This window comes from Parasteatoda tepidariorum, chromosome 10 (assembly GCF_982258835.1).
Source record: "Parasteatoda tepidariorum strain Cologne lab strain chromosome 10, Ptep-v5.0, whole genome shotgun sequence".
Classification (NCBI taxonomy): domain Eukaryota; kingdom Metazoa; phylum Arthropoda; class Arachnida; order Araneae; family Theridiidae; genus Parasteatoda; species Parasteatoda tepidariorum.
Genome location: NC_141764.1, coordinates 63,999,790 through 64,021,304, shown reverse-complemented (window position 1 = coordinate 64,021,304; position 21,515 = coordinate 63,999,790). Strand labels below are relative to the sequence as shown.

The 21,515-nt window shown below is 29.2% G+C and overlaps 2 protein-coding genes across 2 annotated transcripts in view; one reads left to right on the top strand and one right to left on the bottom strand.

The window, feature by feature from the left end:
* LOC107450719 (uncharacterized) overlaps window positions 1-3,261 on the bottom strand; it is a 32,692-nt gene extending 29,431 nt beyond the window's left edge. The window contains exons 1-2 of the mRNA XM_071184004.2: window positions 3,211-3,261; window positions 1,203-1,230 (exon numbers count right to left, since the gene is read on the bottom strand). Coding sequence (XP_071040105.2) covers window positions 1,203-1,230; window positions 3,211-3,261 — 79 coding nt within the window. The remainder of the gene's footprint in view (window positions 1-1,202; window positions 1,231-3,210) is intronic.
* A 2,658-nt stretch (window positions 3,262-5,919) lies between these two features.
* Window positions 5,920-21,515, top strand: part of LOC107446265 (Muscle-specific protein 300 kDa) — a 306,758-nt gene continuing 291,162 nt past the window's right edge. The window contains 2 exon segments of the mRNA XM_087154058.1: window positions 5,920-6,093; window positions 14,923-15,279. Coding sequence (XP_087010184.1) covers window positions 15,057-15,279 — 223 coding nt within the window. The 5' untranslated portion in view covers window positions 5,920-6,093; window positions 14,923-15,056.

Sequence of the window (21,515 nt, the reverse complement as noted above, 5' to 3'; positions counted from 1 at the left end):
TAGTTAAGTGCCAGTGCCCTGCACATATTTGCCCGTTATACCACACACTGATGTTTTTTTTAAGGTTCAGTGCCACTATCCGGTGTACATTTACCCCTTTTGCCCTACATCAATGTTTTTTTAAGCTCAAGTGCCACTGCCTTGTATGCATTTACCTGGTACTCCGAACACTGATGTTTCTTCTAATCTATCCTCGGCAGATATTAAAATATCGAATAAGTATAATAATATCAACGAATAAGTTAATATAAAATCTGATGTAACAAATATTTCGGACATTCACCAAAGTGACTATGTGATTGTTGACATTCACCGGTGAAAGTCGACATTCTCCTGATTTCGGCCATTCACTGTAACATATTTACTTTTAAAATGAATTTCTCGAAAAACTTTGTTCAGAAAACGTATGTCATTGAAATGATGAATGTAAAATAGCAATTAAAAAATTAAAGCAATGTTAAAAATGAACTTTTTGCGACATTTCTTAACAAAACTTTTGTTGAAAATTATTTACCGAGTTTTTACAGTAATTAAAAATTAAATATGAATTTAAAAAATAACTTTGAAGATAAAATTGTAATGGTAAAGGGACAAAGTTTCTTGATTTAAATTTTATACCAATAAGAAACGAAATTTGTGCAACAAATTCCGTGTTAAAGCGTTAAAAGGAAAACCGCGAAAACCTGTCACGGTTAGCCTGACGGCAAGGGTTCTCTAAACCCATGATCTATCTACCACTGAGGATATTTTACATCAGAATTGTGATCGGTGTCAGCCGGATGCGGAATTCGTACGGGCCAGCCATCGCTGGGATTCGAACCCTGTCATCTCATTGGAAGGCGAATGCCTTATCCCCTGAGCCACCTCGACTAGCTAACGTTTTTTGAGCTTCACAGCACATGCTAAAAAATAGTAGTAATACTGAGGTGTAAACAATTAGGTTAGTCTTACGGGTAACGCCAGTGAAACTCTTTTTGGAAAACCTCTTTAGTGTCAAAAGCTATGCATTTTAACTCATTTACAATACTATTGCCTCTTATCAAAAAACTGCTTCATTATAAAAATGAATGATGGGATTTTAATTTGTATCTTATCACTTTTCTTTTCCTATCTCAACTTTTAAATTTATTAAAATTAAATATTGTATTACACATGGAACATTTCTAACTATTCAAAATACTATTCGAAAGACAGGAACTTACCATGTTCGCAATCTTGTGCATGTGCAGTCTGCAAAAAAATTAAGAGTTAAAATTTTGGGAAAGCATATATGAGATATTTAGGATTATTTTGAGTGATCTTTATTTTAAAAAAAATATTTTAAAAACAGTTCGAAAATTAGATTTTGAGTGCAATATATTATTGATAATTGTTTATAAGTTTTATTCTTTTTATTTTTTCAGCTCGCATCATAATTCTCAAAAATTGATGAAAATTAAGTGCTCTATGGTTTTAATGAGATCACACAAGCCGAGGAAGTTTCTTTTCTCGCATAGCCAACGCGAAAAATTTCAATCACTATTATGTTAAAACATCTGAAGAAGGCTAGGTGCCACCCACGTCTGTCGAGCCACTGAGAAAAAGAAGACTTTCGAAAGATGTGAGAGGAATTTTCAGTTTATTACGAAAATATTGCATCTTAAGTTCCTATGTAATGTTTTGACATAAATGAAGTTATTTTCTCCTTTTGTCTACTTTAAAATTAAAGTTTTTTCCAAAATTTTTTATTTAGTTTTTTGTCTTGTAAGTTTACTTAAGTTGAAAAGTCGTGGCTATAAAATGACAAAAAAGTTTTGCTTGCACCATTGAAGTAGCAATAATTACTTATAATTGGCATTAAGCACAGTAATCCATTTGAAATTTGCTGAAAGAGATTTAGATTGCTTATATAAATTTGTGGTAGAGATAATATAGCGACAAATTCTGCTTGTAGTGCTTAGAAAATAAAAAAATATTATATTGTCATCAGGTTCAAAACTCTAGCGGATATTTCATAACTCTAGCTAGTGGGAAATTGGTCTCTATTTTGATTGAATATAGTTATATTCCTGTTGAAATTTAAGCTGCCAAACAAGTTGGTAAGAGCTTGATCCACTTTAAATGTCCGACAGTGAGATTACGGCAAACTCTGCTTCTAGCATTTAGATACTAATCGAAACTTATGATTGACCTTTGGGATAAAGCTGTGTCACAGCTTTGATGACTCTAGTTAACCGGAAAGCGGGTGAGATTTTGATTGACGATAAATTCCCTAATGGATAATATTACAAGATATTCTGATCAGAAAATGATTCAAACATAGCTCCCATGGAGATTTAAGTGCTCTAGCTAGTCGGGAAGGATTGAAATTTCAATTGCTATATTTACTCTTCACCTGCTCAGATGTGAAAAGAATAAAATGTTCTATTAATAGCATCAATTTTCTTGAATGTGAGGTATTGTATCTGATTTGTTGTAGAAAATTTATTTTTTTCTTTACAATGTTATACCTAATTTTTCGAAATATATTGCATTTAGGTTTACTTTTTCATAGTACGTACTTCAATAGTACGTATTTTTAAAATTCGATTTCTTAGAAAATATTCGGCTGATCAACTCAAATTTTGTATTTTACCATGTAAAATATTGTGCAAAAACTTCATGCATCGCAATTCTAAATTTTTTCGACTATTATTAAGTAGAATAATAAAAAATAGTTAATGTTTACTAAAAGTTATTTTTTTCATGAAATCATCTTTGGATAAATAAATTTAATAATTGCGTGTAAAATTGTTTAAATTCGCTGAAAATAAGGCGAAGTACGCAGAAAGTAAAATTAACATTAAGGAAACCTAACTTTGGTCCACTCTCCTGAGCTAACTAATGAGACCATATTTCCCAGATTGCGGCTACCTTTTTTACTTTAGGAATCAGAAATCCCAATACGTCGAAAAAAGGTTTGTTTATTCAGAGAAAGTACGTTTTAGTTTTTGATTCCGTGACTTAAAATATTATCTGTACTAATTAATAGCAAATTTGAGGTTACCCCCTAGAACATGAAGATCCGATCATTAGATCACAGGTTATTCAAGGTGATCTTTTTTTGCATTAAAATAAGTCAACAGCAAATATGTGTTTTCTATTAAAAAGCGTGATTTTTTACTTAAAAAAAAGCGAAATTTCATATTATTAAAAGTAATAAAAATACTACAAAAATGTAATACTACTTACTGAAAATGTTATAAATACTAGAATTGATGACAGCAACTTAATTACAACCATTGTCTAATTATTACTAAAAACACTGTTCAGTATCTACCTTATATTAAATAGAGTGTTTTTTTAATTGGGGGGAAGGAACATGTAACTTTTTTTCTGTAACCATTCGTATGTAATATACAACGATTTGCGTTTCTAATCTTTCGCTGGAAATGTATTTTGAAATTATCCATTGTTCGAAAAAATATAATTTCTGTGAAATGCATCAGATCAAATATTGTTTTCCTGACTATATTGAGCGAAACAATAAGGCATTTTTTCGAAATATTTTTTTCAGGAACCATATATCATTTGATTCGAAAAAATGAAGGTATACTTATTATTGCTATTGTATTAATAAGTTCGAGAAAGGTATACTTATTATTAATATTGTAATAAGAAGTTCAATAAAGGTATACTTATAATTACTATCGTAATAATAAGTTCGATAAAGGTATACTTATTATTACTATTGTAATTTTTAACTTTTTGAACTGTTTCTAAATAATTATTGTTACATTAGTCGTTTGAAGAACTTATTAAAACGGACCTCACAAGAATAGAAAATTTTTCAGATATAAACTAAAGAATTTTATTTCGATCCAATGTGGCATCAATGGTAAAATTTCCACTCATAATTCAAAATATTATTCAACCGTTTTGAATTAAAATAATAAATAATTATTAGAAATAATTTTTTGCATGGAATTATTTTCGGATAATCGAATTTTATAATTGTTGACAAACTTTTTTTCTACTCACTTAAAAACGGTGAAATGGTGAAATAATCAGGAAGAGCCGTGTTGGCTCAGGTGATAGAGCGTTCACATTTCAATGATGTGAACCGGGTTCGAATCCAACTGTTGGCTGGTCGATACGAATTCCGCACACACCACATGATCCCTTGTTTTCTGGATTGGGTTCAAAATTACAAGATTTCGGAGTTGTACATTAGGCCGGCTGTTCAACGATGATTATAAAATAATATAATATAGAATAAAAAAAAATAATCGAGAAGAAAACTTAACATTAAGAGGTAAAATAATTGGACCTCTCTCTTGTTCAAATTAAACGGATCATATTTCCCAAAATGAGGCTAATCGCCGTTTTTTGAGGATCAGAAATCCAAATCCGTAGAAAAAAAGTTATGTTTATTTAGAGATTCACGTTTTAGGATACTTTATGAAACTTAAAGAAAATCTTCTTTAACGAAAGTTCTATAAATGTGGATATTTCTACATGTATAAAGTGAATCAAAATGTTAAAAAAATTCTTGCAACTTTTCTTCCCCACTCTAAATGTTTTTCAAATTCTCCATACTTTTCTTTTTTTCTGGGAACATCTGTTGTGCATGAAAGTTATCATTTGGATAACGAAAACTATGTTCGTTCCAGCGTGAATGTAATAATAATGATAGTTATGTGAATTCCCTCTACGTTTTTTAGTGTCCAATTTTTCTTGTAGTACTTTATTTTCCTCGCTCTGGAGCTGCACAATTCGCTATTGGCGACGGTCTGGGAATCCCTGTGGATGATCCGCAGACAACCATTTCAATTTCGAATTTCTGCAAAGGGAATGATTCTCTTCTTTGGTAGCCCGAGAACTTCGATTAAAGTCGAGCAACTTACAGTTAAACCATTTACTAAAAAAAATTTTTTTAAAAATTTTAGATAAATCCATTTTTGCTTTTGTCTTTTATTTAATTTAATACCTTAATTTCATTAATTTTAATTATTTATTTTTTTCATTATTTTTTAATTATTCATTTTCTTCTTCTTATTTTTAACACTTTATGTACTATAATTATATTTAATTATTAATTATTTTATTCCTTTTTGATTTATTATAATTTTTAATATCAGCATCCTGATACGCATTTACTATATCTCTATTTCATTTTTTAAAATTTCCATTTCTTTTTTAATTTTTTATAATTTTTAATTTCAGCAACTGATATTTATTTACCATAACTTTTTTAATTTTTTATAATTCTAGCTCTTTTTATTTTCTATATTTTCAATTTCAACATCCTGACATTAATTTACTATAATTTTGATTAATTTTTATGATCTTAATTCTTTTTTTCGTTTTCTAAGGGATTTATATTTATGTTTTAAGGGATTTATATTTATATTTTTAGGGATTTATATTTATTTACCATAATTTTATTTTACTTAGAAAGGATATTGGGATGTTATTCCTAATTTCTTTACTATAATTTTATTGAATTTAATAAAAAAAAAAGCATTAGGATATCGTTCCCAATTTTTTACTAAAATTTTTAATTCCTTGTCTTTTATAATTTTTAATTATCTCTATACCTTCTTTTTATTTTCTATAATTTTTTATTTTCTCAACCCTACTGAGTTGAGCTTTTTACTTTTACTGTTTTAATTTCTTATTTCAGTTTAAGAAATAATTTAAAATTAAATAAAAATATGTGTAGTTATATATTGTCAGTAAATAAATATTTTCTTTATTAACAAAGACGAAATAAATCACAAACAATTGAGAAAATTTTCTCAAAAATCACGTAAATATTTTTTTAACGTAAACTATAAAATTTTGAATAAATTTGTATTTAAAAAAAAATTAACGAAAATACAAGTTAGTAAAATTATAACAAATAGTTTTCTAAAGTTGCGGTAGATGGCGTGCATATCAAAGTGTCATTAATGTCAACAACAAAAATAGTAGCACAAATTTTCGTTGGCGTTCCGAAATTTCGGTGTCTGCTGAGCTTAGTATTACAGAATAGAAAATGTTTCAGTTCTTCTTGAGCTATCCAACCTAACGGAACTTAAAAGTGTAAAAAAAAATTCATGATATTAGAGAGCCGGTATTGATTGTCAGTAGGTAAGTTTCCAAACTTTCTTATAAAACTTTAGTCCATCCGTTGTCATAGCAACGATAGAAGCTATAACAACTGGAGGGATTGCGACATGTGATTTATTTTGATTCTTTCCTTGTTTTGTCCGCGGACAGAATTTGAATAAAGTTACGTAGTGTTTTTGAAATAGTAATTAGCTACAGTTATCAAATATTACTTTCGTATTTCATGTAAGAGTTTCATTTTCTTTTAAGGATTCCAATATAGTGTGAAAGTTAACAATTTTTGTATAGTTTTTAAATTTTAAATGGTTTTTTAGATTGGCTTTAAGATGCACTTCACGGTTTTGAAATTTGTAAGATATCTTTCATTCTTTCTTTCTCATAAAATATATAATTAGGTATAATTTAAATATAATAAAAGTGTGAATAATTTAATAAAAATGTGAAAATTAGACATAATTTTCACCTTTTTATCTTAGATCAATTCTGCTTTTGTGCTCGAATTCTATTACATATTCATATTAATACATTAATCATAGAAAGCACAAAAAACTATTGTTAAATTAGAAAATAAATTAAATTAGAAAAAAGTTAAATTTATTCAGAAAATTCACGTTAATCGATTCGCGTGTTTAGTAAATTAGATAAATTGCTTAATATTTTGAACTATACATTTATTTAATCTTTTTAAACAAAATAGACTCTATTATGTTTCATAACACATTTTTTATATAAAATCTACAAAACAAATTACCCAAAAAATCTAATGTTGAATTGGTAATGAAGAATGCAATTTTTAATAGCATTACAAATGTCCACATGAGTATTTGGTCGTTTTTAGATTTTTACTAGAATGTATTAAAATCACTTCTGAATTTAATTGAAGTTAAATAATCCTGATCTTGAATTTACAGTTATTTCCTAATTTTGAATTTTAGGAAAAAACATTAGTAAGTTTTTATAAAAGAAAACAAAAACTCATATTTGACAAAATTTAATTCTTCACATTTAGTGTTGAAATTGTTTTTTATATAATGAAGTTTTAATCTTTAATTAAATAATTAAAACAATTTTACATAACATATTAACTTTTTTCTTTTGTTTATTTGCTTGTGATGGTATATTTGTGATTATTTTTAAATTGTTTTGTGTTTTATAATTGTTTTAGCATAAAAAAATTATCATTATCAATGTTTAATTTGGTAAAAAAGTGAGCTATGTTAATATATACCCATATATTAACATAGTTTAACACATTAAAATCAAATATTTGTTAGTTTTTACCCATGCATTTTGAAACTTTTTTTATAGTTACAACTTTGATTTAATTTTAGTTCACTATGAAATGAACAAATATATCAGAATAAGAATTTATAGGCACTTCGTAAATCTAGAGTTTCATAACAGTGAGAAAATTTTTAAATAATTTTGGGTTGAAAAAGATTGGAATATGGAACAAATTTTTTTAATTGCATTTGTTAATATTCCCAAAAATTAAACATAAATGAATGATACATAATAAGTAAATGACAGAAAGAAAACTTTGTTTAATATAAAGTATAACTTTTTTTGTATAACTAAGAAATCAATGTTGAATCAATTAAAAGACAATCCCACCGATTTAAAGGTCAACTTGATACATAAATGTTTAATTTTTGCCTAAATGATGTTTAATTTTCACGATATCCGTGCAGGAATTTCAGATTGAAAACTTTTTTAAAACATACATTATTTTGATAGAGTCTACGACTTTTTTAAGATTAAAAGTAAGTTTAAGTTAGTATTTTATAAGTCATCAAGAGAATTTCAAATCATGTTAAAGTTATTCATAAATATTTTTGTGTTCCGCAATTTCTCGGTTTAGATTCGTTTATTTTTAATTTATTGCTGCATTTTTCTTGAAAATTCTTGAGTTTACATTTTGTAACTCTTTCGCTGCTATAAAATAGTGATATTCCAAAGTTTCATTTTTACAATATTTAAGTAATGAATCGGTAGTTAAAAATTAAAGTGTTTAAATTTTTTTAACTGACATTTCAATGAGAGTCTGAAAAAATATTAGAACAACAAAGTAAAGATACTATTATGAATTGTTTTTCAACATTACTAATTGTTATTTTTGATTAATTGGGGAGTGTGGCGCGAAGACCTGTTAATATCCACCATCATCTGTGACCTACGATCTAAATTCTAGAACTCAACATTAATAACAAAACCAAAACTACTAAGTACTACTACAAACTACTTTAATAACGTCTGGTTTGTTTCGTAATTGGAACGTAGTTGATTCTTAAGTAAATTATTTAAAATCGTTACTTTTTTTTTAAAAAAAAATGAGATATTGTACAGAATGTATAAAACTAATATAAATAATAAATATATATTTTGTATTATAATAAAACTATAAATTCAAAATTACATTCAAAAACTTTTTACTTTAACTTAGCATATTATCATAAAGTATGCACTTTTTTTTGAATTACGTTCATATGAGCTTATAATGAAAAACGGCTTCAATCGTTTTTTAATTATTAATTTTCGGCATGGATTAGAAAATTTATTTTTATTTTTGGAAGTATTTAAATTGTAATTTATTATTTAGGATAAAAATTAAAACTCGTACAAAAACCAAAAATTTAATCAAATTTTAATAAAAATTTTAATACTGTTTTGCCTTATTGAAATAAAAATTGAAATTCAGTTTTATTTCTTTTTCTACGTTTTTGCAAACAATGTATACCTCCATTATTTTATTAGTCATGATTTCACAGAAAAAGATATATATGTGCTAGTCTTTACATGATATTTATTTTACGTATTGAAACAAACAAATATTTCCTAAAGTAAATTGATTGCATATTTCATCTATATTTTAATCCGTTAGGTCTTATTTTAAGTTTAGTCTTAACTTTAGTTAATGTCACAACTGCATTATAATTTCTGTCAAAAGAAAATTTTATTATTATTTTTTGCTTTTAAAAATTTTATCCTGAATTCTGAAATTGCAAAGCCTTTACCTTACGTTTACAGGATCAGATTTATTTTAAATTACATACGAAAAATCAACTTGTAATTTTCTTATAACTCTTAAATACTAATAAGTCACCAACTTTTCCGCCCATGTTTCAATCTCGCTAAATAATATATATTATTTCATGAATTACAGGCTTCAAATAAGAGTTATTTTTTATCCCCTGTAATTACTTTTCTTTTCGGCATAATTACTATGATATCATCAAGAAGTTTTCCTTTCAAACTTAAATTTAGTCAAAAATGTTCTAAACGCGTTATTTAAATTACACGTATTTTCCTATTAGTTCTTTCCTAAAATAGAAATTTCTATCTTTTAGTTTTAGGTTATTTGAATTTTTGATCTACAATACGATGTAATGCTTAGGTTTGATTATGTTCGATTACATTAAATAAATTTCTAATGTTCGTTATTACATCATCACTTTATTAAACTTAAACTTTTATTACTTTTTTCATAACTTTTGATTGTAATCGTTTACAATAAAATTGATTTTTGTAGAAAAGTGTCAGATACTTTATTGTTCATGAGTGGGAGGCGTAAAGATTTTACTTATGTGAAGAAGGAATATTACCCCCGTGTAGTAAATGGTGACTGGTGTGCATTAAATCTGTCGGATCACAAAGTCCTCCATGCTCTCATAACAAATAAATACCTTTGGGGATACTGAATTGGAGATCTATCGTTCTCTGGTTCAGGTCAAAATTATGATCTGAGGATGTATGAATAGGTCCCCCTATGAACGGGCTGTTACGTGTGTGTGGCTGAAGTCGTATTATTGGCCAAAGATGGCGTGACTGAAAAACAAGAAGCGCACCCTCTACCTTAATTTCGCTTGGTTTCACCAAACAGGCTTGCTGATATTGGCAAGAGTTCGTGGGTTCGATCCCAGCCGGCCGAAGACTCCCCGTGTAGTAAATGGTGACTGGTGCATGTTAAATCTGTCGAGTCACAAAGTCCTCCATGATTCTATAGCAAATCAATACCTCTGGGGGTAGTAATCCAGGAGTTTCCTTGTCTTCTGGATTGGTTCAAAGTTACAAGGCTACGGAGTTGAACATTAGTAGTCGTAAACCCGAAAATTGAGTCGGCTGTTCAACGATGGATATAAAATATAAAATAAAAAGTGGTATTAGAAACAACAACCAGCTTATCTTAGCAGTTTTTGAACCTTGTTTGAAACGAGCAGTCTTGTTCCAGATTTTTTTTAATGGTTTTGCAATTTAGGAATATTTAAGAATTTGGGAATGAGCTTTATTATAATTAGTTATTATATTGCTATGGTATTAGTTATTATATTGCTATGGGTATTCTAATGACAGACAGTTAATATTTTTTTGGAAGATAAACGATATTTTTTAAAAAAGGATCCCAATGATGGTTTTTGAGAAAATTAAAACGTCCAATCTTTCATGGGATGTATCATATATGAGTGGACAACTTTTTTATGTGGGTGTCGTTAAAAATTTAATACTTGTATTATTTAAATGTCTTTCTACTTAAAATTAAGACGAGTTTAAATTTTAATGTTAAAAATTCTGTAGTTGTATTTTTTTCCATTTTGGTCCAAAAAATTTTCTTTGTGCTATAAGTAACGAAATCAAGTTTTTAAAAATAATTTATTATTATTATTTTTTCGGAGCAATTTAGCTCCAATTTTAGGTAGCTGTAGCTAAAATACATTGATTTCTAGATATTTCCTGTCCATTGAGCTTTTATTTAAAATTATATATCTGATAGTATATTTTTAGAGTAATCTATTGAATTTTCCCTCTAAGATATAGGCGAGACTGATAGATCGTTTCTTTTAAATCACATAAGTAATTAAAAGAAATCTTAAAAATACCTTCTTAACTATATATCAGAAGACCTACCTGCAGAACCGCGGTGGCCAAGGGAATAGAGAGCGCACGCCTCCCAACGAGGTGACCCCGGGTTCAAATCACAAAGATGGCTGGTCGAAATGAATTCTGATCCCTGCTCTGCCCTGACCACAATGCTGACTTAAAATATTCTCTGGTATACATCATGTAAATAAAATATCCTTATCGTCGGGCAAACCGTGGGTGGTTTTAATGATTTTGTTTTCCATGTAATCAGCACTTTATAGTTCCATAAAAAAGTTAGTTTGTCTCAACATTTGATTCAAGAGCTCCTTGGTTTTCTGGGTTGGGTTCAAAATGACAAGGCATCACAATTTAATATTGCTAGACCTAAACCCAAAAACGAATCGACTGTTCAACGTAAATTATAAAGTAATATCAAAGTAATATAATATAAAGTAATATAAAGTAATTTATGTTCATAGAGCCTACCCGTTCCTTGTATGCGTGTTTTCTCGATGCGGTGTTGATTTTCCCATATATGATTTGGTTTATTTATTTTTATTCGATTACAGGTTTGACTTCATATTTCGTCACAGGAATCGTTCTTAAATTAGCTATTTAAATGTCTACCTACTTTTACAGGTAATAAGATACCCACATCAAAACATAAAGTGCTTGTTCGAATTCGATTTTCTTTTTTAAAAACTTCGTTCCTCTTCTTTCGAATATTCATCGAGTGATGTTGAAGGGTTGGAACACGATAGTTTCGCTTAAGTACCAAATTTCCCAAAATAGATTCGAGCAGAAAATATAGCTTTCACTGTGGTTTACAAATGTGCTTATTTTAAACTTAGAAATATAGGTTATTTCCTAACATTACGTCATTGCTTGGCTGATCTTAAAATCATTTGGATATAATCCAGGCCCCGTGACTTGCTGAGTTTCTAACTCAGCCAAGTGTTTCTCATTGAAATGTGCATTTAAAACACTTTCTTCTTCTTCTCATCATAGAACCCATCCTGAATAAGGACCCACCTCGCTGTTTGTACTTAATTTATAATTGATTATGATGGTGAATGACGCTGTTTAGTTTTATAGGACTCTTTTAGCACTATTGGCCAAAAATACTTATTTTTGATGCAAATAAAGAAACGCGGATATGCAATCGAGAAAATAGAGTATTGTAATGACAAAAATATTTATTTTTTGTGCTAATAAAAAGAAAAGGGATATAAAATTGACTTAGAATAGATGTATGCAAGAGAGGTATAAAAGAGAATAAGGGAGAACAAGGGAGAATATTGTATCTTGGACACTGGCAAAAATATTTATTTTTAGTGTAAATAAAGAAAAAGGGATATACAATAGATATATAAAAGGGATATAAAAGCGAAGTATATAATAAGAGAGACTTATTGTATTTGGTTAGATAAAAGAGGTATATTTTTAAAGAGGATACATTAAAAAGGTATATAAGCGAAGTATATAATAAGGGAGAGTATTGTATTTGGACATATAAAAGAGGCATATATAAAAGCGGATATATAAAAAAGGTATATATACGAAGTAAATAATAAGGGAGAGTATTGTATTTGGACATATAAAAGAGGTATATATAAAAGCGGATATATAAAAAAGGTATATAAGCGAAGTATATAATAAGGGAGAGTATTGTATTTGGACATATAAAAGAGGTATATATAAAAGCGGATATATAAAAAAGGTATATATACGAAGTAAATAATAAGGGAGAGTATTGTATTTGGACATATAAAAGAGGTATATATAAAATAGGATATATAAAAAAGGATATATAAAAAAGGTACATAAGCGAAGTACATAATAAGGGAGAGTATTGTATCTTGGATGCAAGCAAAAATTGTTTATTTTTAGTGAAAATAAAGAAAAAGTCGATGGTAATTCGTGTTTATACAGTCGATGTACAATAGAGATATATAATAGAGTACATAAAAAATCTATATTAGAGTATATTAGAAGTATTTAATAGGAAAAGTGTTGCATATTGAACCACATGTGCCTAGGACTTGTGTAATTATCTGTGCCAAATGGTAAAATTACGCGTTCAGTATGTTAATTGATATCTGTAACAGCAGGTCTTATCTTCTGTTTGCGACCGTTATAGTTTTTCAAACATTTGTTAGAGGTTTTTTTTCCTCCATTTTTTTAGTTACTGATAAATTCTTTCAATGATTTTGATTAGAAAATAAAACCCTATAGTAATTGCATTTGAAAAACAACCCTAGACTATATAATTATCAAAATGTCGCACTTTTTAAAATAAAATACTCCATTTTTTAAAAAAGAAAAGTAAGCTACTTTAGGCATTACAAAATTAATAAAAAAGTATGTGAGTGCTGTACTTTGGAATCCTTGAACCCATCTCAGATGAATTGGGATCGTACAGCAGTATTAACTGCTACAATCTGATTCTAAACTTAGATGTGCTCTAGTCTAGTTTAGAAAACATTAGTTTAAACATTAGTGTAAGATGAGATAGAATATCATTGAAACATTAACTTTTGAAATCTGATTTCAATTTATTTTAGATGTGTTCGAAATCGCTGAAAAATAAACCTTATATCATTATATTTTATCAAATATGTTTCATCAGGCAACACAAAAGGTATTTTATTTGAAATTGTAGGAAGCCCAAGATAAAATTTTATTTCTTTTTCCAATTCCAAAAAGGAATGAGCACTCAATTATTTATTGCTCCAAATTTCTCCAGAAGGTTAAAACTATCGTTCTAAAGTGCTCCCAAACGCTTGAATCTTTATTTTCTAGAATCCTTCAAAACAACTAATACCTCATCAATGTAATTTATTAAAATATCTTAAAAAAGTATATATAAATTATTTTGCGTTTTAGAGAATTTTTGTTTTCTTTGCTTTGCAATATTCCAACTTACAAAGTATTTTGATGAAATTAAACAAAGATGTAAAGTATTTAGAAAAAAAACGAAACAAAAAATAACTAGAAAGCTCTTGGCGATTAGTATTCTACATCCATGATCGCGTAGCAGTAATTTTTGTTTTCCGTTCTGAACTATACATTTACGAACAAAATTTATTCAATTTCAAATGTTTTTATTACAAATTTGTTGCCCCTTTTTTAATGCAACTCAAAAGACAAGTATTTAGATAAACTTGTCCTAGAGGGCTTTTTAATTTAAACTGAAAGAAAAAAAAAATCCGATATTGCATAAGAACAAGATCATAAAAACCTTTAGATTCTAATTATTGAGAATTTTTTTTTGTTACATTATGGTCGCACAGGTAAACTAACTAATAACAATTTTTCAATTTATTTCATGATATTATACTTAATGTACAACTATCCTACTTTTAAATTCAAGGCAATTACGTTTGCCAGCTTATTCCAGCAACTTCAAATGCAATTTAGGGACTAAAGCAACTTTTAAATCAAGTATCAAAAAAAGCCTGTTTTTGAGCAAGATTTTTGATTGCAACCAGTTAACATTTTGGGGAAAAGAATAGCCTACAGTTAACTAAATTTTTTAAAAATTTATTACAAGGCACCAGACTGATTGTTAAATGCTTAAGTATCTATTGTTTAAAATGTTAATTTCTGTCTTCTCTGTGCAACTTAACTAAACATGTATTTGAAGATCGTTACTGGTAACAAAGAAGTAAACATGGTTTACTTTACAAAACACAGATACTCGTGGCTGAATTCCAAAATGTAACACACTCTACTTGTGAGGATGATAAATTGTTTCTGTTTTATTTTTTGTTTTGTTTACACGAAAATTACCTGTATTTCATTTCTCAAAGCAAAATTTGAAATAAAAAAAAATACGTCATCTTAAAACACAATTCAATTTGATTATGCAATTATTTCTAATTTGGCTTTGCTCCTAGATACTTTAGAATCTCTCTAAATTAAGATACCTTATAAACGTTCCAAAATTCCTAACCACTGCTTGATTTTTACTCTATCTTTGTTTGTTTATAGGTAGTTCTGGACTTAATTCCAAGCACGATGAAATAAGGAGAACTGCTGTTGAGAGTATGAAGTGAAAAACTAGTCAGCTCCGTGCTTTTTATTTTTTTGTTTATCGTACCTTCAAGTGATTTTTTTCAATAAATATGGCTTCTTGGCAACCAACCAAGGGTCAACAGGAGACCCCCCGAAAACGGGAAGCTCCTGGTGGAAGAGCTTATCCGTGGAGTAAGAGAAGGATGGACAGTATAGAAGACAATAGTTCAGAAACACAGACTATGAAAACTGCTGAAATTGTCGCGAATCAATCACAGGATTACATCGATGAAAGGGAATTAGAATTTCGTCAAACTATCCAGCAGCTAGCGGGTGAGTGCTATAAAATTGTTTTTCATAAAAAAATGTTTTGCTTCTTATCTTACTTTCAACTACTCATGTCGCTCAAATCTATCCAACATATGTTTCACAGACGTTTTTACAATCATAAAAAGTACCTTAATTTTTAGAAGCTTTCACATCCAACATATGTTTCACGGACGTTTTTTCAGTCATAAAAAGTACCTTAACTTTTAGAAGCTTTCACATCCAACATATGTTTCACAGATATTTTTACAATCATAAAAAGTACCTTAATTTCTGGAAGCTTTCACATCCAACATATGTTTCACAGACGTTTTTACAATCATGAAAAGTACCTTAATTTTTAGAAGCTTTCACATACGCTATTTCCACAGAAATCAGTAGTGCTCATGATACATTTATAGACTTTTCTTTATATGCAAATGCATTTTTTTGGACATTTGCTAATAATTGAAACAAAATAATTGTAAAAGGAGCTTTACAATAAAAATAGAAATTCTAGTTACGTTTCAGGTAGTGGTTTAAAGGAGGGCCATCATATCTATCATAGGATAACCTCAAGATTCGAAATCCGATGGAGGCGCGTGTCACGTAAAAATGATCGAAATTCATTCGCTAGTGAATTTAAGATATGGATAACATATGCAAGAGATATTTTGTATAAGCATTTTATATTAACCTTATTATGGGGTCCGTCCAATCTTTAGTGTATAATGGAGGCAGCATCGTTGAAGCATAAAGCATATTTTTGGCCGTATGGGATACATTTTCTTCGTTTATGAAGGAGATATATTTATCCCAGAAAAATAAATACAATTCATTTAAGCAAAAGTGATTTGTTATCTTTGTAAATCTTATTATAAAGAATAGGGCCATATTTTAAAAATCATAAAACAAAAAGGTGCTTCGTGAAAGGGATCTGAAATTCATTCCTCCCATCCAGAATTTAAAATTTAAAATTGAACGGTTGGGCTGAGGGCCTTATTTGGTCTTAACGACCAAACGCCAAGAATTTAAAATTAAAAGAAAAGTGAATTGTTCCCAACGGACAGTTAGCACCACGAGAAGAGATCCATGGTTGGCGATTTATCGAAAGATAAAATAGCCAAAAAAGAAAGCCAACCCCCGTAGTCAATATTAAATTTAAAATAATTTGGCTACAGCTAATATCGCCAAAAAGGATCGTGAGAATTAGTATAACCCTGCAACTGAAACATTTTTTGTGGTAAGAGAAACAAAAAGTTAAAAAATAGATTTTGTTTTCAATTTAGTCGCGACTGTGAATTAATAAGTTTTGCATTTGAATTGAAATAGAATGTTAGCCGTTACATTGATTGTTAAGAAATGAATAAAATATTTATATTAGCTTTTTATAAAATGTAATAAAATTAAATAGTTAGTTTAATTTAATTAAAACTGGAATAAGAATGATTAAAAAAATAAATTTAAGAAATTAAAAAAATTTTAAAAGCTAGGAAATATAATGCTTATTATGGCATCACAAGCCTCATGTAAGAAAACTGATATTTAGTATGTGCTACTTTACATTCTAGATTCTTATAAGATAACTGATATTTTATATTTGTTTTTTCAAAGATCTGTTACAAAACACCAAGCGAAATTTGCTATTGAAATTAATTGTTAAAAATCGCTGACTTTTATTGATATTCGAACAGTTCTAAATAAAACAAACGGAATGCTTTTTCATATTTTTTCAATGCATTATGTGATTGATAAAGACTTCGCGATTTATCTGTAACATCCTAGTAGTAACGTCGAAATGAAAACGTGAACGTCGTAATGAAAACGTCGATAGATAAAAACAACTAATAGAATAGGATGCAGTCAGTGAGAAACACTAATAATGGAATTGCATTTCTTGTTCTATTGCAATTGGAATGTTATGTTACAGCTGTTCCCCTTATTATGAGAATCATTCTGATATAATTTTACTGAGCCTTGATCTTTAATTTTCTATTGTATCATAACAGCTGCAACATAATACTTAAAAACAGCTGTTAAGAACTTACGACATATTTTTAAGGAATAATGGATTGAACTTAACCAAATTAAACAAAATTTGATAAAGTTTCCGGGAATTTAAGAACTTTCTTACACAATCAGTATTGTGTTATGAGCTGGACTATGTTAAACGGCACAAAACTAATAATTATGTTCATCTATGGCAGGGGTGGCGAACCTTTTTGCACCAACGTGCCATTTTTTCTAAAAATTGTTTAATGTGGTCATAGACGTGCCATCAAATAATTTTGACTTCGTGATTATTGGGAAAGTAATAATACCGAATACTATCAACTCAAAACTCTATATATTTTGGAGACAAAAAACATTTTGCTATCTCTCAGTTATACGCATAATTCAACTTAAAAGTATGATCAGTGTGACTTCTGATGACAAATAACTTATATTAGATTGCATGTTAGTTTAAGCAGGACTGTTAATTTTTTTGCTAGTTATTTATTGTTAGCTTGTTTTTTATGGTTGTTAATTGTTTTTTTTGGCATTAATTGTTAATTTTTTTGTCAATACTTTTTTTTAAATTTAATTGTTAATATGCTTCATAGTGAACTTTGCGATGGCTGGCGTGCCCAAAATATTGTATCGCGTGTCATAAATGGCACGCGTGCCATTGGTTCGCCATCCCTGATCTATGGTAATAAAATGTATAGTTTGTTTTCTTTCTATCAGTGTGTTTGTGTCCCTGTTTGTGTGTGTGTTTGTGTGGTTGTGTAAATCCAGAACCGTTTGTTCTATCGTCTTGAAATTAGGGCAGCTGCTGCAAGGGCCAATTTTAGTCCCTGATCCTTAAATTCGTTCGAAATTTTCAATTAGATCGTTCGAAAGAGACTTGTGAAAAATGGAATTTTCTGATAGGTTTATCACTAGCTATTATTTTAAATTAAGCTATAGAAGATTCGATTTTATTTTCATACATTTTAAAGGTGCCATCATTGATAGCTTAAAGCTTTCATGATTTAGAACCTGGTAGCATACGTGGTAGCATACACCCAGTACGAAAAACGGGCATTTAACTAGTATTAAACAAAAGCGTGTAAGAAAAATTCAATTCATTTAGAAAGCAATGCGTTTTAGAGATTTGGAAAACGTTTCCTTCATGAAAGTTAATAATTGCACTATGTGAGAACGATGCGCGTTAGTCAAAATAATGTTGTTAATTGCATCTTTAATAAAATTCTATACTAAAATCAAAAAAGGTTTAATTTAAAAATTATCTTGATGCCTCGCTCCATCGGGTTAATTAACTCCACCGCATTTTAAGTTATAAAGCGCCAGATTATAAACTTATTGCTTGCTTAAATTTCGATCTGCTTTATAGTGTGGTCTGGCAAACGTGCAATTTGGATCATTAATATGCTTTCGACCTTGAAAAGAGGATGAGCTACTTCTTAATTTATATAACATATTAGATGCTGCGTAAATGGGACCTTGAGATATAAGAGTAAATTGCTTTATCAGAGTATTTTCTTCACTTTTATTATGATTAATTATGCATAACAATCCTTTTTTTATAACAAGCAATAGTACAATAAGTTTTCTTTTTTTGTAGAATTCATTAATTCTGAACTATTGTCCCAAAGCTTTCATTTGTATAAACATGAATTACCAAGCGGAAGTTGAATGCATTTGAATTCTTTCCAAACTAGATTTTATTTACCATTTCGATTTTTGAGTGCTCTGTAGCCATTAGTATTGGGTGATATCGGAATTTTAATATCAAGCTATATTGTCAGAAAATATCAATATTTACAACAGATAGCGATATATTCCCAATTTAGCTTATCTAAACACCATATCATGTTTTTAACTGCCCTGCAGTCGCTGCAGGCCTTCACCTCTTAAACTACCCCACAGAAGAGGATTTGTATTCTTTTAATGCCATAGAAATAACAAAAACTATTCAAGCACACCATGAAATATGATTCTATAGAGGATACGACACCAACCAACCAGCTTATCTAAATTAGTTAATTTTTTCGTTATTCAATAGAAATTTTTCATCACTCACTGTAATATCGTATTCCATTATTATTTTTATCGTTAATGATTGCAATATAACCACATTTGTTATTTATCTCTTTACAACAATTTAAGGTGTTTTTGAAGTGCATTTGCTGTTGACTTTAAAAACAACCTTAAAAAATCAACCGTCTCCCTAGGTTTATAATTAGGGAGTATGAATTAGTTTTATTCACACTTGAGGTTGTTTTGAAACTGATAGATACCTACCATAGAATAAATAAAAATTGTTTTTGAGGTGCATACGTAATTTTTTTCTGCACTTCAAGTAAATTGGTATATTTGAGGTGTGATAATTTCATCCGATTTTGACTAAAAGTATTGCTGAGCTATATATGATATTAATTGTATTAGGTGTAAATGAGGTTTAAATTGAGGTTTATTGATGAGGTTATTTTTGGTGCAAAACATACTACACTTCAAGCAAATAAATATATTTGAGGTATGAGTAATTTCATCATATTTCAACTAAAATTATTGCTGAGCTACATGCGATATTGATCGTATGAGGTGTAATTGAGGTTTATTGATGTGGTTATTTTTGGTGCAAACGTGCTCATTTTCGACCTCATATGAATTTCTTACCCCTGATAACCTCAAGACACCTTTTTTTTTGTGAGGGTCATTCTCTCTAAAGATTACGTAATTTTAGATGTTTACAATTACCGTATATTCGATGTTTATCGTTGTGGTCGTATCCATGTATGAAATCACACTTGCTATCGTAGGTTCGGAAAACTGTAACAGCCAGTTCTTATGCTTCAGGGGTGTTTGAGATCTTGCAATGGATCCAGAAGTGGCAACATTCCAAGTCTTTAGATATTTGCTGGGAAAGTTCCGCACTTAAAGATATGTCTTGTAGAAAGAGATGAGTCATGTTTGTTCGAATACATAACATAGTATTCATGCTATATTATGAGAATACTTTTTGAAATATTGTTAGCGTGATGATTAATAATATTAATGTTTTACGATATATTGAAAAATGACTTAGCTTTTGTAATCATACGTAAAGGTGGTTATTTATATTAGGAACGTATAGGGATGCATGGGGCCGGAAAAGCCTGGTCGGTAGGGAGCTGGGTCCATGTCCGAGAGTTCGTGGGTTCAAACCCTGCCGGCCGAAGACTCCCCGTGTAGTAAAGTGACTGATGCACGTTAAATCTGTCAAGTCGCAAAAGTCCTCCATGTTCCCATAACAAATCAATACCTCTGGGGGTACTGGATTGGAGATCGATCTTTCTCTGATTCGGGTCAAAATTACGATCTGTGGATGAATGAATGGATGTATGAATGGGTCTGCCCTATAAACGAGTGCGACGTATGGTGTGGCAGAAGTCTAATTCTTGGCCATAGATGGCCCCACTGGAAAACAAGAACAATCGCACCCCCTCTGCCTAAGCAGGCATACGTCAACAACAACAACATAGGGATGTATTCAGAATAAGGATTTGTGGAATAAGAAAAATTGACTGATACTTTGAATATGCTTATAAATAATAAAGATTTAAGAGAAAATTTCTTAACTAAGATTTCAGTCTTATGCTTAGATGAGTGTGTAAATATGGCCCAGTAACAACCAGGATGGACAGTTCGCTTAGTAATCTCTCAAAACTAGTGTACTGTTTACTCTCGATATCTCGAACTTCTATTTCTCAAAAACCTTGTTATATCGAAAAAATATGTTCCCCCTTAGCATTATATATGCATATAAAGTTAATTTGAATTCCTATATAAAAGAGTTTCTTCTCAAAATCTTGTTTTGTCGAATATTTTACGTAGGTTGTTAAGTCTCTCTCTCTCTTTTTTTTTTTTTTTGCAAATGCTACTTTTAATATAACTTTCGACTTACACCTTAATCTTGATTAAACTCTATTATTATAACCTAAAAAAGAGAACTATAATAAGAACATATAAGAACATATTCTATAATAAGAACATATTTCTTTCTTTTTCAAATTTAGTAGCTTATGGGATCTTTCTTTAATGAGGCGTTAAAATATAGCTTGATGTATGTACATCACAAAATGGATTTAAGAGCACTTTTTTAAAGAGAATTTAGATCTAAAATAGAATGTAGAATAAATTAAATAACTAAATGAAAAGAAAATCTGTTTTCGAGTCTCGCGGTTTGGCGCCGTATTTTTCTGTTCCGTTGCCAACTCTTTCACACAAATTGTGTAACA